Raw genomic sequence first — 18,377 nt, forward strand, 5'->3', positions numbered from 1 at the left:
GAGTGAATTCCGTAGTTTAACCATGCACTGCATGAAGAAGTATTTTCTTTTGCCTGTCCTGAATCTTCCAACATTCAGTTTCATTGGATGTCCCTGAGTTCTAGCATTTATGAGACAGGAAGAAAACGTTTCTCTATATGCTTTCTTCCTAACCTGCATAATTTTATATACCTGTATCATGTCTCCTTACTTTCCTTTTCTCTCAATTAAAAAGTCCCACATTTTAACGTTTCCTCCTAGGAGAGTTGCGACATCCTCTTGATCATTTTGGTTGCAATTTCATTAAGGAACTAGTAAACTATGTACTTTCCCTTAATTGTAATGAAGAAGAAACTGATCGATTGCTCAACCTTAAGATTAAAAAAAACGAACTGAGGTCAAAAAGGGAAACTGAGGTAGCGGTGATGGAGAAGAACTATTGTCCGACACACTTCTATTATACATCATCATGCAACCCGCAGAAAACTCTAGTTTTTGATATGTTGTGCTCATCTTCCTCAGTTCAGAGCCAGAGGAGTGGTTTGAAGAATTAAGCTGTGTACTCACTCCCATTTATTCTGCATCCACTGCACTCCCACTGCTGGTTTGTGTGCACACAACGTTAGCCACAATCCATATCTATCCTGCTATTTCTTATGTTTTGATGTGTTTTCCCCCAAATCAGCCTTGATCTGAATTGAGAACAAGCATGTCCTAGCTGTGTTTTAAGCCAGTAATGTGTACACAGCCTGAGCGATGTGTCAACTAAACACAGATGCAAGAGACTTACCTTGATGTAAGTCTGCCCTCTACTGTTTTGAACAGGAGCACTATTTTTACTTTAAAAACTTTGCCAATCAATCCTCCTTGCTGGGATATGGGAACATATAAATCTAAGAAGAAGCTTAAACCGTCGAGTGTAATATAGACTTCAGCATGTGTGCTTATAGCCCAATGAAGGTAGAATATGTTGGTTATACTTATGTGTGGCTGCTCCTCTACAATGAGCAAAACAACTCATGCAGCAATCCCAGGTGGCAGTCTCCCAAACAGGCTGCTGACGGGGCTTTTCCACATATGGAAATCAAATGTTGGGGAAAGTTTCACCTGCTTAATTTTGGGTGCCAGACTAATGCTAAACGCACAAGTGAGGAGTAGCATCAGAAAATGTTGGCAGCTATAGGTGGAAACAAGGGACTAAAACGGACGTAACACAGGAAATCCATGATCAGGCTGTCCTCTGTTTGTTTTGTTACTTCTAAACCAAGCACATGGGACTGCTAGTCTGATTGGCGAAATGGGGCTGGGATCTAAATTGCCCCTCTTCAAAGCTGGTAGTGGCTCAACAGGGATTGTGTGTGTGAGTGAAGGTATGTACAGCACCTGTATTTCCTCCTGTATTGCAAACAGCAGCTTTGGGGGGGGGATATGTGTGGGGAAGGGAAAGGGCTGAAACCCTGTCCTAAAGCCACTTCCCCAATCAAATTAGCAATTTTTATTACTTGTTTTCCTTCGAGGTTAAAAAAAAAAAAAAACTAGAGGAAAGCAGGATATCCTAATCATGAATCTCCCACAACAGGTCTAGCATGGCCCCAGATACGTTTGCAAAGGTTCTAAGCTGCTCATGATCAGTCCATCTTCAAACAAATTGCTTGACCTCAGTATCTCTGTCCATTTCAGTTGCTGGGAGGATTTTGGAATGACAGGATGTGAATGGATCAGTGTGTCCTGAGTTAGGGAGCTTCCAGACTGTCACTATATTGGGGTGGGATTCATCCACGTACTGGCAAATTCAGGTTGCGTAGTGATAGTTGATTGGGAGCTGTGGTGCAACAAACCCACTTCCTCAAAAGACCAGACTTTTTGCAATAAGGAAAGTGATGGGAAGATGCACTGCAAAGTGTGGGCTAACACTTGCTGTGGCACAATGTTACCAAGCCTCTCCACCAACAAATCAGAATGAATGCTCTTTAAAGAACCAATGTTTTCTAATCTCCCTGCAAACAAATCAGGATGAATACTCAATAAACAGGTTGTCTGGAAGAAAAAAATGATTGATTCCTAGCACTTAGTATTCTTGAGACACAAAATCAATACATCTGGAAATCCCCCACCACAAACTAGTTGGTTGTATTTCTTTCCTTTAAAAAAAAAAGCTTTTGAAAACTGTGGGATACAGTGCTCATGCCCCTACATTTGCACACGAGTGCTTATGTGGAACTATTACTAATCAATGACAAAACAGAGATGAGCATATTTTGCACACTTAGGGATGAGAATTTCTTTTGGCCTATTTGCCCACAACCAGTATTGATTTTTCAACCAACTATAAAAGAGAAGCCAGTTTTCTTCTGTTGTTCCCTGTGTGGAATTTCACATCCACACCATATATTGAAAGCACATAGCTCTCCCCACAAGAACTTTGGGAACTGTAGTTCACTCCCCACAGAGCTACAATTCCTAGCACCCTTAACAAGCTACAGTTCCCAGGATTCTTTGGGGCTTTAAATGTATGGTGTAAAAGTGACCTTAGACTATAAGTTCCTCAGAACAGAGGCTTGTCCTCTTGCACTCCTCAGAGCAAAGGCTGGTCCTCTTGTATGGCATAATATAAATACATAAAATGCTCTAAAATGCCTGTTTAAATGGGAACACCATACAGTTTTTCCAAAAAGTTAGCAGGACTGGACACAGACAAACCTTGCTAACAATGTGTTCCATTAATTTCGAAGTGTGATCTGACTCTCATTGTTGATTGAAAGCATTTATCACACCAACTTGAACAAATTAAACCAAAGTTGATCAAAAGCTACTGTGCACTGGAAAAGTGAAAAAGGATAATGATGTTTGGATGAATCATCCCAGAGGCAGTTCATAAAATTATTCTGCTTGTAGTTGGATGCTCTTCCCTGTTAATGGATGTTGGAAGGTTTTGTAAACTCATTCGCAGCTTTTTCTCATGGCAAACAATTCAGAGATCTTGCCATGAGCAAAGGGGGGGGGGAAGGGTCAGCCAATGCTCAGCAAAGTGGCCACTGAAATCAGACCCAAGTGTCTTCCCCTTTCAAAAACGGAGGGGGGTATCCTATTTGGCTTCAAACATGGCACAGTGAAGCCCTTCATACTGATTATGTAGGTCAACAGCTTTTCCAACAGATGGCTCAAAACCAACTAATCAACTATGTCCATGCCTATTTGGCCCCTACGTCCTGCAGTTTTCAAAGACATGAGCTAGAACACTATTAAGCAAATCAAAACCTCAGAACTGCAAAACAAAAGGAGTAATACTTTGCGTTTGTATAGTACATTTCAGATGTTCAAAGCGCTTCATGTACAATAGCTCAGTAACTCTCACAGTGACCCAGCAAAGCCGGCCAGTGTTGTCATCCGCATAGTGTAGATGGCAGGGGTCAAGGAACAGTACTTTGTCTAAGGCCATCCAGTGAATTTGTATCTGAGGAATACTGGAACCAAGAACTTCCTGGCTTACACTGCACTACACTACCTGTTAATGATCAAATCCAGTGGTGTTCACTATGTGAACCACTGTCCAAATCAGGAATGGGGAACCTGTGATCCTTCAGATTTTGTTGGACTACAACTCCCAACATTTCTGGCCATTGGCCATGCTGCCTGGGGCTGATGGAACAACATCTGGAGGACACAAGATTCTCCATCCCTGGACTAAATTGGCATTATCCTTGGTCCATCTATTTACATCTGGCCAGGGTCAGTCACATCCAAAAAAACACCAGTAACCTCACACCCAACCCATCAATATTTATATAGCACTTTCTACTAAATAATGGATTTCACTTTTCTTATTTCAGAAATACCAAACCACACATGTATTAAAAATTTCAGGCATGTGTTAGCTATCAAAACAACATCAGGGCTAATAAAAATAACACAAAAGGTAATTAAAATTTGAAATATAACCAACTTACTCAGAAACACCACGAATACAGCTTTTAATGACTGCAGCATTACAGAAAAACTAGAGGGAAGTATTTCTGCCTCGTGTACTTTTAGATTCCATACTTTTGTTTAAAAGAAAGCGTATCAAAACTATTTCATACTCTGATTCCAAACAGATTCTCTGATATAAAAAGCAACTGAAGTTTCTTGCATGTGATGTATTTTGAGATGACCTAAACAAGCAACAACTGTTTTCCAAATGTGCTATTGCTTCACACATGCCGTTCGCTACTGGCTTGCTACAATAGCTTAAGCTACAATGTACTTTTAAACGTTCAGTGCTATAGAAAAAAACCTACCAAAATAGATTACAGAGGTAGTGCTACATATGTAGTTGAGAAAACAACACAAACAAAAATTACGTTCAGGTTCAGCTAAATTATACAAGTCAACAACTGTCATGATATAGTCACTGGGGGATAGCCAGCTAAGTCATAGAGTAAACCCATTGAAATAACTGGACTTCAGTTATGTAAGTCTATTTCAATGGGTCTACCTTCTGAGAATGACTAACACTGGCTATCACACATTCGTTCAATTCTTTTTTAAAGATGGAAATGGGGATGCAGAGGTTCTGTACCACTTTGGTTATATTTGGTATTCTGATATAAAGATTCTGATATAAAATCGAAAGTGGGAATGTGTTGACATTCTTGAAAGACAACTGAATTAGACATCCAACAATTGGTTAGCTTTAAACTTGGACAGTGTTGGCAAAAATGGAACCCTCCACTTTATATGATGCATATCTTTATCCCCAGCAAAGAAATTCAACTGATTCAAAATTTCAAAACTGATTTAAAAAAATGTTTTGGTTCCTTTACATGAACAGCTTCGTGCAGCTCAGTTCGATGCATTCTACTCAGAGGGTAAGTCCTTCTGAATTCAATGGGACTTACTTCCAGGGGAGTGTGCATAGGATTGCAGGCTTAATGGGGAAGACAGAATGGCAGGGCATAAACCATGTGCAGCTCAATCCTAGGGATGCTAATTTAGAAGCAAGTACCGCTGCATCCAGTGGGGCTTATTTCCAGGACAAAGCGCATGAAGACTGCAGCCTAAGGAGCTGCCCTGGAACTAGATACATGCTTTTTAGAATGTTGGAGCTGAAATGTCATCTTGCTTCCCATTGCTGGACTGGTACTGTGATTTGTTCTTGCTCAGCATGCAAGCTTCAGCACCCCACAACTCCAAAACAATATTAATGTGAAGGTAGACTCACTCATATCTGCAGAGCAAAAAGGCTAGAGGCTGCATTATTCCCACCCTCATATTCAAAAAGCACTTTAACCAAAGTATTAGCTTAGCCAGATTTTACTTCATTTACCTTTCTTTTCTAGATTTGTGGCATACATTCTAGGACACAGAATTTCCCACTCCCTCACTGGTATTAATGGAGGAAGCTATCAACTCCAAAGACTTTTGTCACTGAAACATCCCTAACGCCAACTAAAAAAACTTGGCCAGCCTGGTCCAGTAGGCAGCAGAATGTCTCCAGCTGATTATGCTCCTGCAGTCCCCAATTCTGCTAGTTCACAAGGGAAGTGCAAACAAGACAAAGTGCACAGTTTATACTAGGGATATCAAGATCTAGTTGTACATGGAACACACTCAATTCATTACTCATGATGCCAAACAATGAACAGATGGTCTTCATACAGAAACTGATCAAGACAACTTCATTCAATGTGTTTGCTACAAACCCAACGGAGCTGCCGATCCATTGTGAGGTCTGTTAATTCATCTACAGATCTCCAAGTGCACTGACAAGCATAGGCCCTTGATCCTTTCTTCGTTAGCATCTTCGTTCTCAACTTGCTGAATTCAGGCATGTTATTCCTATCAATCAAAAAGATTCCATTTTAAGAGTGTTTTTTTTGTTTTTGTTTTGGCAGCTGTACAATACAGTTTGGAACTAGAAACCACCAAGTAAAAACAAAGAAGAGACTGCTACATTAGGCCAGCGGCTGAACTAGTCTGGCATCCTATTCTCATAGTGGCCAACCAGATGCCTTAGGGGAATGTAAAAGCAGGACCTGAGTGCGAGAGCACTCTCCCTGCTTGTGATTTATAGCAATTGGTATTCAAATAGTGGAGTGGAGTGATAGTGGAGGTAGAATACAGTCAACATGTCTAGCAGCCACTTCATCCTCTATGAATCTGTCTAATTTTCTTTTAAAGCCATCCAAATTGAATGACTTTCAAAGAGGATTAGACAAATTCATGGAGGAAAAGGCTATCATTGGCTCCTAGCCATGATGGCTATGCTCTGCCTCCATAGTTGGAGGCAGTATGCTTCTGAATATCAGTTACTAGAAACTGCAGGAGACAGTGCTCTTGCACTCAGGTCCTGCTTGCAGGCTTCCCATGGGCAACTGGCTGCCCACTGGGAGAACAAGATGCTGGACTAGATGGGCCACTGGCCTGATGCAACAGGCTCTTCTTATGTACAGTACTCAAGAAGCAAGTTTCCCACAGTTCAATGGAACTAGCTTTCTAGAACATCGACCTTCAACTGGTGGGTTGCAAGTTGTGACCCACAACCAGGTCCTGGCCTCATCTCTAGAATATGTGTTTAGGATTGGGCTCCTGCTGGGAGGAAGGGCGGGAGATAAATCAAATAATAAATAAATAAATAATCTCAAGGAACTAAAAGCCAGAATGAAATTGGACATGCTATGGGGGATCCACAGTTAGATCTTCCAAATCCCTCCCATCGCATATCAGACCGTCCCTATTGTCTTTTTGGCACTTTGCTAAAGATGTTCCTCTTTCAACAAGCCATCTAAAATCTTTATCCCTGTTGGTATCTGTCTTGGATTTGAATTGTTTTTATGTACGTGCTGTTGTTTTGAACTGTTTTTATACATGCAATTGTTTTAACTGTTTTAATATATGTAAGTGTTTTATATACATTATCAAAATCACTTCAGGATGTCTCATGGAAAGCAATTCATAAATGAAATAAATAAATAATTTTGCCTAAAAGCAGCTGAGAAGGGAGATTAACTCTCCTTCTCCCACATCATTTTCTTACTAGATATAGCAACTGGAGGGGGAGGGAATAAGCCACAGAGGGGGACAAAGACAGAGATACTCTAGCCTTGCTACTTTGGGTCTTTCTATTACAGGCATTTCCCCCCCCTCCCCAAGGTGCATACAGAAATATCTTCACAATTCACACCTGCAATTCTATATGGTTGAAATCAGAACATATAACAAGCACTGCATTTTTGTCTGTTATCCCAAAACATTTTTTGGCACAACATATAAATTGCCAGTGGGATCACACCAAATATTCCTCATAATATTACTCACAAAACATACCTGAAAAAGAGGTAATCACACGATTTATCCCACCGATAGTCATTGTAATGCAAAACATGGAAGTCACATGCAGTACACCGTAACTGATCGCAGGTTCTGTCCAAAGGGAACAAATTACCAATGTTGTAGATTGATTTAAATGTATTGAACAGAACAATAAACTAATCTATTAACTGATTAAATTGACCACATATGCATTTTATTTAATCTCATAATAGATGCCTTTCTGAAATACTGACAGAAGTGTGAAAAAACTCACAATTTAATAAAGAATGGCTACCACTCATTGTTAAAAGGAAAGGATTGTTATATTTTTCATTCCCTGCCCTAACACACTGGAACCAAAATAAATTTTAAAAAGAACAATTATGCTGTAAACTTTCAGTGCCATTGATTAAAATTTATCTCCACAAAATAAAATTGGCTCTCATTCAATCAATTTAAGCTGTAGTTGATTAAAGGCTGCGGTTCGAGTATTTATTAACTCAACCTGCACCCTCTTTTTCTACGTGTGGGTAAAAGTTTGAGTTGCTTCATTTCACAGGAAGAAACGAGCCTGTAAGAACCCTTACATCAGCCTTCCCCAACCAGTGTGCCTCCAGATGTTGTTGGACCACAATTCCCATCTTTCCTGACCATTGGCAATGCTGGCTGAGGCTGATGGGAGTTGTGGTCCAACAACATCTGGAGGCACACTGGTTGGGAAAGGCTGCCTTACATGAATCCAGCTTTATGCTGATCTCTCCCAATTTCCTTCCTCCCAAGATCATATTTATGAAACTATGCAGACACATCCAAGTTCTTCTTTGTTCTGGTTCCTACATTTCTTGGATACAGGTATGTCTGCTTTTTCACATATGGATGAACTCTAGTGGTATACAAAAAGCAACACTTGGGTTGAATCCTGCACGTGCTGAGGCCTTTTTTTCAATTGTCTTGCCACAGGATGATGCAGCTGAATAGTCAGCCCAGTCTACCATAGGATGAGATGACTGGGCAAAGCAGCCTTTCGTTGCGGGGAAGGCCATAGCTCAGGGCAAAAAGTCCCAGGTTCAGTCCCAGGCATCTCCAAGCAGGGCTCTGAAATACCTCTGTCAGAAACCCGAGACAGTTGCTGCCAGACAGTGCAGGCATACTGTGCCAGATGGATCAATGGTCTGATTCAATATACAGCAGCTTCTTAGTTTAGTAGTATGAGAAACATGAGGATTTAATAATGTGAGCGCCAGTATTTTCTTTTTTTTAAATCCTACCTCTGTGAAATATTTGTTCCTATACCATATGGTGCAGTGCTTCCACCAAGGTATACTGGGCAACATCTATAAAAATTAAATTAGAAATTCTTAAAAATAGTTTTGAAGGAAAACACATCAACACAAATCCCTCCCCAAGTTACAATCATTTAATTTCTCAGATTAACCTGGTGAGCAAGTGTACATTTTTATCAAATCTTTGATTTCTGTAAGAATTATAAGGCAGGACAATTCAGAATAAATTCTATATTTTTATCTGTAGGATATATGCCAAAAAGCTGTTTCAATCAAAGGTGAAACAGAAACACTCCAGCACCTGTATGGTTTCTACCAAAAGCCACAAGGGCTATACATCAATTAAAATATCATCAACACAGAAGTTCTGAAAAGGTATTAATCCCCTCCCAAAGTCATGGCACATTAGGTACAGTTAAAAGATGAACTGGTGCTCCTACTCACAAAATATCAAAATTAGGGAGGCCAGATGCAAAAGAGGAGAGTGTCACTTGCCAAACTACACCTGCTGAAGTCCCCTCTTCTACAATCCCCTTTGCAAGATGCAGGAGCACTGTCTTCTTTTGCAACTGGTCACCCTAGTCAAAATTCTGCAATCCAGTAATACAATTCTGAACATATGGGTTTGGATCCAGGCTAAGCTGGCTACACTCAGATCCCACTGAAATCAATGTGATAAGAATCTGCCCTTTCTTTTGTTCTATCTTGCTGCCCTGTACGTTTGAAACTGCCTCCCAGATCTCCTGTGTGATGCTACCTCTCTTCCTTCAAATCCATCTTCAAAATCCACTTTTCTTGTTTCCATGCTCTACTGTAACTGTAAGGTTCCAGTCCTCTGCATACTTATCTGGGAGTAAGTTCAACTGAACACAGAGGAATTTACTAAGTAAACATTTCTTTCTTTCATTTATATCCCACCTTTCCTTCAAGGACCTCAAGGTGGCGTACATGGTTCTCCCCCTAACCACTGTATGATCATGCCAACCCTATGAGGTAGGTTAAGCTGAGAGACAATGACTGGCCCAGTGAGCTTCAGGGCTAAGTGGGGATTCAAACCCTGGTCTCCCAGGTCATAGTCCAACACTCTAACCATTGCACCACACTGGCTCTGCATGGATGGTGCTGTTAGATTGCAACTAACAGTGACAGCATAGAACGGTCTACTTGGAAGTACCATTGGGTGGAATTCAGCAAAAAAGTTACACTAGTGCAAGGTCTGGCACTAGTACAATGGAATTCCCCCCCTCATCCCCGTGTGCACCCTACACCATCCCCAAATCTGCTCTGGAGGGTTGGGGGAACCCCCAGAACTGATTTAGGTGGTGACCAGGGTGAAGTCCTTGCACTGACAGCATGATCTGGTTACTGCTACACTGAACACAACCCAATGTGTTCAATGGTGCTTACTCCCAGGTTAGTAGGGATAGGATTGCAGCCTAAATGTGTAATTGAAATAACCATACATTCTTCCCATTTACCCTTGCTCTACGTCCTCTGTTTTTTACCTTGTTTCAGACTTTAGACTGTAAACCCCTCAGGACAGAGACTTATCCTCTTATACTCTGTAAAATGCCAAGCATACCAATGCATCAAAGCAGTCCCAATGATTTCAATGGGAACTAACAACAAAAATACTATGCATATGTACTCAAAAGTAAAACCCACTGAGTTCTATGGGACTTACTCTCAGGTAAGTGTGCATAGGCTTGCAGCCTAAGTGCAGTTAACTAGTCTGGATCCAACAATGCACTCTTTTGTTTATTGACTGTCAATAGAGTTATGCTGACATTGGCCATTTACTGATCACAGCATTTTTAAAGAATATTTTATTCTGATTTTTGAATAATAAAGAACAACCAGCAACATAAAACTCTGCCACACAATACAAGTACAAAGGATAACAAAGGTACAATTCAAATATAAGGCAAAGGAGGAAACAAATCAGAAAACAAGAAGGGGGAAGGAGATGAAGATTACACTACATTAAAATAATACAGTACATGAGATACAGCCATATATATGACATTCACTCATGTTACAATATACCATAGAAATTAACCTAGAGTTCCATACATTTGAAGGTACTGTTTCTTCAAAATAAAGAATGTATACTCGGAGAGGAAGAAGCCCAATAGCAAAGAATCATGCCCTTCCAAGAACATCCCTTAACAGAAAGTCATGTGGAAGACATCTGTCGTGTTCTTTTGTTGCAATAAAACAAATAAACATATACCATTTTGCATAAATGCATCTTCCTTTTGTGGGTTATGTCTATTTCTCATGTTTGTGTGAGCTTTTCCATTAAAGCTATAGTTCATACTTGATTGTACTACTCTTCTGACATAATAACCTCTATCTTCTTCCAGCAGTGTGCAATAACAATGCTTGCTGCTACAAAGAAAGAGTTCAACAATGCTTTAAAATGTGTCTTCTTCCTCTTGAAAAAATCAAGAAGAAAGCCATACGAGGGCCAGGAGTTAAGTATTATTCCATAAGGTCAATTTCATAAAATCTTTTTCCAGCAAGTCTGAATAACTGGACATATCTACCACATGTGATAAGTTCCTGCATCCCCACACCCCCTCTAACACATAGAGTTTGTAGTTCTATCAATTCTGATGAGGGTGTGAGGAGTCGGGTACCAATGGTGTATTAATTTAAATGAATTCTCCCTGAGTCTGGCCAATGCAGAGCAGAAAGAATCCCCCTGCCCAAACCCTTTCCCATTTGTAAGGATCAATTTCTACACCAATATCTTATTTTTTTATTATTATCATTAATTGCATTTATATCCCACCTTTCTCCAAGGAGCTCAAGGTGGTGTACAAACATGGTTCTCCCCCTCCTCATTTAATCCCCACAACAACCCTGTGAGGTGGTTTAGGCTGAGAGGCAGTGACTGGCCCAAGGTCACCCAGTGAGCTTCATGGCTGAGTGGGTATTTTATAAAATCCCAATATCAGCCCATTATCCATAAACAAGGTTTGTGTAATAATTTTTTCAAATCTCTGCCAGGCCAAGTTCAAGGTTCTGGTTTTGGTGTACAAAGCCCTATACAAGCCTTTGTACAGCTTGGGACAAGGATACTCGAAAACTCGTCTTACCCCTTATATACCCAGTCGCTCTCTGCACTCTGCGGGTGAGGGCCTCCTGCAGATACCATCTTATCAGGAGGTCCATTCCACACAACACAGGAAGCAAACCTTTAGTGTTGTGGCACCAATAATTTGGAATTCCCTCGCCTTAAGTATTAGACAGGCACCATCTCTGTTACCTTTTTGGCATGTACTAAAGATCTTCCTCTTTCAACAAGCCTTTTAGGTAGAGACCTTATCCAAGTCTGTGTCTGTGCTGCAACTGCCTTTTAAGAAGTTTTAAAAGTTGTTTTAAAAAGATTTTTAAAGATGTTTTGTTTCTAAGATGTTTTAAAGTGCTTTTAGTGTTTTTGTTTACGGCCTGGGGTTCTTCTGGGAGGATGGGCAGGTTATTAAACAAACAAACAAACAGCTTAAGGGTTGAGTAGCTTGTTTTTTAACAGATGGAATAGAAATAAAATGTTGGAACCAGTGAAGTTGTAACTATGAGCAAGATATATTACCCAATTTATCCCTTAGTTGTATAAGGGTTATTGGAGAAGCATTAGGATAGAGATCCCTAGGGGTATACAACCCTTGAGACTCCCACTCTCTAAATTGTGCAAATTTGTCATCATGATAATGATCACTCATAAGACTTTTACTCACCTTTTACCCTGAGCTTGAAAGGAGGTAGTATTATTTTCAGATGCAGGACTGGGCGACTTAGATATTTGTTTCTAATAAAGAGAGAGGGGGGAAATGGGGATCTCTTAATGTGAACCAGTAGTATAATAAAGCTTTTATGTCTTTGTTTCCAAATAATAAGGAGCAGAAACCTACTCCAAGAAAAGGCAGGTGGAAGGTAGAAAAATAACCAACAATGGTATGAGGGCCTTCTCAAAAGGCTCCCGTTCCACATAGGGAACCAGATTGCTCCAGCACTTAGGCAGAGTTCTTCCTACCAGGAAGGATTTACCCATTCATTGAGGGATGGCTTTATGTACACAAAGTGGCTGCACAGGCAGAGCTACACCCTTCACTGAAATGAATACCAAAGTCTTCATGAATATGAACTTTGGGTTCTAGACTGGAGTAAAGGGCTCTGGCTGATGTACCTTATTCATAAAGCCGTGGAGAGAAAAATATTGGTACCAGAGGGATTTCTATTACTCTCCTGTTTGGGGCTATATCTCCTGGGTTGATCCTGCTAGATTTGGTCTGTCATCTGGACTAACAATGATCAGTACCATCCCTGTGTGACTGTGAGCTGTGCTGAATCACTCTGTAAGCTCTATAAGTACATTATAGTTTGGGGGGCCACAGAAAAGGCCATCTCATGCAGTGCTGCCCCCAAAACTTCACATGGAACAGCAGAAGTGCCTGCAGGGCCTCACCTGCAGCTCTCAACCCTTGGACAGGTCTACATGGGAGGAAGTGCTCCAGATTTGTAAGGTGTATGTTATCAGATGTAGCAGGAGACAAAATGTGAACAGCAGCCAGCCTGATTATTCTCTTTTTTACATAACACTTGTCTTTAAAGTTTATACTAAACTTAGGAGGGATGAAACTCAGTTGCACAGCACATGGTCCCAGGTCGAATCCCTGATGCTTCCAGTCTAAAGGATCAGGTAGCAGGCGATGGGAGAGACTCCTTGTCTGAGGCCCCAGACAGGCACTGCTGGTCAGAGAAAAAACAATCCTCTGTATTTTTATTTGAGAGCAACCCTATCAAATCCAGTGAAATTTATTTCTAAGTACACAGGCTGCTGCTTTGTACCAAGTCAGACCACTGGTCCATCTAGCTCAATATCACCTGCACTGACCGGCAGCAGCGCTCCACGGTTTCCAGCAGGAGCCTCTCACAGCACTACCTGGAGCTGCCAGGGATTGAACCTGGGACCTTCTGGGTGCAAAGCAAAGGCTCTACCACTGAACCATGGCCGTTCCCCTAAATAGGCTTGCATAGGAGCGGAAATTCTAATTTGAGGCAGCCACGGAGGCAACTGAAGCAAGGTGGCCTTTATACTGGATTAGTTAATCCAGAGCACCTTTTCTCTGGTTCCTCCCATTGTTGGCTTTGGCTCCACCCACCACCAGCATGCAGCTCTGAAAAATAAACCCAAAGGGAATGCAGCCCTCAACAGAAAAAGAAAAGAGGTTGCCCATCCGTGCTTTGGACTCTCACTATCTCCTTTTTTTCATCTGGAGCTTTCTTCTTCAAAAGTTCCGACTGACCTGCCCCCCCCTGCCACTTCCTCAGAGGTTGTTTTGTTTTGACCTACCACAAGATTTTTTGCATAGCTGTTTTCATCAATGATATCTTTAATTATTTCATCAATGTCCTCTTCTTCACTAGCACATTTTGTCAATGCTTTGGAAAACCTGGAAGAGAACAGAAGAGAGATGTCATTTTGTAAGGCTGTTTAGAAGACTCTGGCAAAAGTTGAAGGTGCTGGTGTGGGGGTGACCACATCAAATGGATGAGGACTCGAGCAGCAGGCTGGAGACAAAACAACAACAACTACAAAACTAGAGCAATATCCCCCCCCCCGTTTTCAATATAGTTGGGGATCTAACTCATCCTGGCTTAGCTCCACCCCAGACTACATTGCAGGGTTGTGTCAGTAGCTCTTCTCTCTTAACGTCACAGCTACTATCTGCTACATGGCGATGAGAGCACTAGTCTACAATATAGGGTGATTGTAAACCCCTTGTGGTGTCAGACCCTCCCCCGCAGCCCAGGCTGCAATAGGAACTTAATAAAACAGAACTTCATTACAGGTTACTGTAGCCACTTTTCTCAGTCTTCCCACTTACATACACTATGTATGTAATACCACCAGACTGCACTGCAGGGCTGTCACAAGCCGCTCTTTGGCCTCATTCTCAGTGTTTGGATTAGCAGAGGTGGCGCAGGGGAAATTAGGCTCCTTATCTTTTTTCTTTCTCCCCCCCACTACTGAATTTACAAAGTTGGAGGGGGGGGAAGGAGAGAGGGGACACTATCTGCCTACAATTTGGGAGGGAAGGGTGTTTGTGGATTCCGTAAAGAACCCAATTCAAGTTGCTTCACATGTTGTGAAAATCCCTACATAATGCAGACTCCTGGTTAAGAAACACCAGCAACACACACATACACACAGCAATTGTCACATGTGATGACTGCGCATGAGTGTTTTGGGCTCCATGGTGCGCAGGGCCCCCAGTTTCCCAGCAAGGTTACAGGCAGCAATGACTGTCCAGGCAGACAGGGTAGTCATACAGGATGCTCCTCTCTTGGATTTGACATAGTGGACAGCAGTAGTTAGGAAAAAGGTGGCGGTGGAACACTGGGGGACAAGCCACAGGGGTTTTGGGGAATGTTAACAATGGGAGGATAAGGTTATCAATGGCTACTTCATGGAGAAAAAGGTTATCAAGGCTACTACCCATGATGGCTACGCTCTACCTCGGCAGTAAGTTTCAATGATGAAACTGAGGTTATTATACTTTAGACACATAATGAGAAGACATGATTCACTAGAAAAGACAATAATGCTGGGAAAAACAGAAGGGAGTAGAAAAAGAGGAAGGCCAAACAAGAGATGGATTGATTCCATAAAGGAAGCCACAGACTTGAACTTACAAGATCTGAACAAGGTGGTTTATAACAAATGCTACTGGAGGTCACAGATTCATAGGGTCACCATAAATCGAAATCAACTTGAAGGCACAACAAACAAATGTTTCCGAATGCCAGTTGCGGGAAACCACACGTCAGGAGAGTGCTCTTGCGCTCAGGTCTTGCTTGGGGGCTTCCCATGGGTAACTGGTTGGCCACTGTGACAGCAGGATGCTGGACTAGATGGGCCGCTAGCCTGATCAAGCAGGCTCTTCTTATGTTCTTATGAGATGAGTCTGAAGCAGACGAGGGAGTGAAAGCACGTCGCGAGCGTGGGGCACACGAAGCAGCAGGCACAAGCAGTAATTGTGCCGAAAGAGTAAACCTGGATGGCTACCGCTGGGGAAAAAAGGTGGGGTCCATGGGGAGAACGGAGACTAAGCTGTGCGGGCCAGGAGCGTAACGCAAAGAAATAAGCCAGGGGTGCGGCTGTGCCGCCCGCAAAACATCTTTAGTGGCGCTTGCCCAATTTTTTCTCCTGCTTTGCTTGGGGTGCCCAGAGGTGGGGGGGGGAAGAAACACTTGAGCGGAGCAATCCGATACATGCTCACTCGGAAGTCTCACCGCTTTCAATGGGGATACTTCCTTCGAAAGCGTGCGTAGGGTCAGGGTTAGCGCATCCTAAGAACGATTAGAAATTCCAGAGCTTTTTGAGATTTGCCCTGCACGGTGATTGGCATCCAGAAGCGTCGTTATGCTTTTCATTAAATCTGTGATCCCCTTTAGGCGCACCTTCAAGAAAGCGAGGGAGGGTAAAAGGAGGAAGGTGTGAGCATGCGCAGTGCTCACCTGGCCCTCTCCCCCGCCGCGACTGCCTCAGCTTCAGCCTCTTCCTCCTCCTCACGGAAGCGGTTCCTTTTCCGTCCCTGGCCTCGGTCCCGCTGTGAACAGTCCCGTCTTGAGAGGCGACAGAACTTGTTCTCTACCTCATCTAGCAGCTCATCCAAGTCGTCCGCCATCTTAGCCTATCCTCACGTCTCTTTCCCCCTTCCCCCCGTTGCCAAGGTAGCGGGGGGGGGGGAGAAGAGTGAGAGGCGGGCGAGAGCTGGTATGAGAGTGCGCGCCACGCCCCCTCAGCACAAGCCACAACACAGCCTAGTTAATAAATAAACCCCATTCTTAGTTTAAAATTTTAAAAATCCAAATGTTAACAGTTCCACAGCATCTTAACAAAATTAATTTTGCTTTGCGTAGTCGGCAGGATTCGAACCTGCGCGGGGAGACCCCAATGGATTTCTAGTCCATCGCCTTAACCACTCGGCCACGACTACAGAACATACTTATTTTCTTTTGTGCAACAACTGAGCTCACTTTGGAGTCATTTCCAGCCTGTGCCAAATCATAGAATTCTTCCCCACCACCAAAAACGAGTTAATATTAAGTATAGTTAAATATTATAAACATCCTGGCTGACTTCTATAGAATGCACTGTGTCACAGAAAGGATTGTGATGTAGCTTTTCAGCAAGGACAGTTATAAATTTTGTCCCAAATAGTCAGAAGTCTAGTGGTCTGAGGGGGTGTGTGTCTTAGACTTTTTTGGGAGCAGTGTCCCAGCAGGGTCCCTATGTCTCCAGTATCCTATGAGCCAATCAGCATGAAAGGCCAGTGTGTTAGCCACTGAGAAGAGTTTTCTAACATGCTTCCTTGTCCTTTCCTGCTGGTTCGAACCAGAGTGAAAGGACATGAGTCAGCCACAGAGAAGACTCTTTTCAGTAGCTAACACTCTCCCCTTTCATACTTATTGGCTACTAGGGACATCTGTTGTTGTGGGAGAAGGCATTAACAAGGATTCTCAACCCCACAGCACAAAAGGGGGTATGGCTGTGACTATCATGAAGGGACCCTGCACTTCTGAGTTTGCCACTACGCTACTGCAAATAGCATTTTATTAAGCATAAAACCCCCTGTGGTTTTAACAGTTTACTTTTACAACAAGGGCACACCCTTCTTATTCTGCACAGAATTACAGTTGTTTCCCCTGCTGTCCTATTACAGCCTCCTACTTTTTCTTTCTTTTTGGAGCACAGAACATCCTCTGCATTCTTACTTGGAAATATACCTCACTGAGTTCGGTAGAACTTACTATCCAAAGGTGAGTCTTATACACTTACCTGGGAGTATACTCTATTGATCTCAGTGGATCATGCTTCTGAATAAACATGTATAAGTAATGGTGCATAATATTTCTGCCTGAAAGTTAGTTATTATAGAATGGTATATATATATACACCTGCCAAGTTCAGGTTTGGCGTGCTGTGCACCCATCTTTATTTGTAATAATTGAGAAAGCGGTGGACTGTGGTTGTACAACTATTTCCAAATGCCCCTAAACTGGTATTATGGGCTTTAAAAATGCAGAGGGTGGGGAACCTGTGGTCCTCTGGATGTTTTGCATGACACCTGCCATCATCCCTGACTATTGGCCATACTGACTGGGAATGATGGGAGTTGGAACCCTAAATCATCTAGAGGGCCACAGCTTCCCCATCCCTGAAGCGGAACTGTGCCGGGTTGGGTTTTGTTTTTTGGTGAAGACAACGAAAAATCTTGATGCCAGTGTATCAAGGTATTGGCAATTTGTTTAATGAATCCTTCGTTGTAAATGAGAGCACTTCTTTTCCTAACAATAAATAAATAAAGTAGACAAATATACTAAGGCAAGCATCACCACCATGTACCTGCCAGCAGGGTAACAAACATTTCAATGATTATTTTATTAAACTATTTTAAAGACAGCTGAACCTGATCATATAACATTTCATCTATTAATCGTATGAGTTTTAAAAATATTTCTGAAGCAAGAAGTTTGTTCTGCTTCCCCTCAGGAACAAATAACAATCGACTTCCGGGAAGGGTGACTTAGCCTGTGCCTGCTTTTGAGACGGGCTCCTGCCTCAAAAGAAGCTTATTCAGATATATCAGTCAGTTTTTTCTTTTTTTTTTGACTGATTAAACTTCTCCCGGGTAGGGAGAAACGAAGAGATTAACCTCAAAGCCTATTTTTGTTGGGACGACCAGATCTCATTAATTTATGGGACGAGGTCCAGCCGACGAAGGTGGGACGGATTTTCAACAGCAAGCTCTA

At 42.2% G+C, this 18,377-nt stretch overlaps 1 protein-coding gene and 1 non-coding gene across 3 annotated transcripts; both read right to left on the minus strand.

Moving 5' to 3' along the window:
* Window positions 1-3,933: 3,933 nt before the first annotated feature.
* CFAP418 (cilia and flagella associated protein 418) lies at window positions 3,934-16,342 on the minus strand. 2 transcript variants are annotated; one of them, XM_061603486.1, is made up of 6 exons: window positions 16,080-16,342; window positions 13,912-14,011; window positions 12,296-12,366; window positions 8,538-8,603; window positions 7,285-7,380; window positions 3,934-5,796 (listed from the first exon to the last, which is right to left on the minus strand). In XM_061603486.1, the coding sequence occupies exons 1-6, from the start codon at window positions 16,247-16,249 to the stop codon at window positions 5,637-5,639; spliced, it is 663 nt and encodes a 220-aa protein (XP_061459470.1). In that variant the 5' UTR covers window positions 16,250-16,342; the 3' UTR covers window positions 3,934-5,636. The 2 variants fall into 2 exon arrangements, with proteins under 2 accessions (XP_061459470.1, XP_061459480.1); XM_061603496.1 differs by lacking the exon at window positions 8,538-8,603.
* A 137-nt stretch (window positions 16,343-16,479) lies between these two features.
* On the minus strand, window positions 16,480-16,561 carry TRNAS-AGA (transfer RNA serine (anticodon AGA)). Its single transcript has one exon. It is a non-coding gene; the product is annotated as a tRNA-Ser (tRNA).
* Between the last annotated feature and the right edge of the window lie 1,816 nt (window positions 16,562-18,377).

This window comes from Rhineura floridana, chromosome 1 (assembly GCF_030035675.1).
Source record: "Rhineura floridana isolate rRhiFlo1 chromosome 1, rRhiFlo1.hap2, whole genome shotgun sequence".
Lineage (NCBI taxonomy): Eukaryota > Metazoa > Chordata > Lepidosauria > Squamata > Rhineuridae > Rhineura > Rhineura floridana.

Bases quoted from the DNA above. Each gene is read 5' to 3' on its own strand.
- CFAP418 (XM_061603486.1), bottom strand. From the start codon at position 16,249: ATGGCGGACGACTTGGATGAGCTGCTAGATGAGGTAGAGAACAAGTTC. The intron at 12,367-13,911 runs GTAGGTCAAAAC...TCTCTTTATTAG, and splicing joins GCTATGCAAAAAATCTTGTG to AAACAAATATCTAAGTCGCC. The intron at 5,797-7,284 runs GTATGTTTTGTG...TTTGATTGATAG, and splicing joins TGTGATTACCTCTTTTTCAG to GAATAACATGCCTGAATTCA.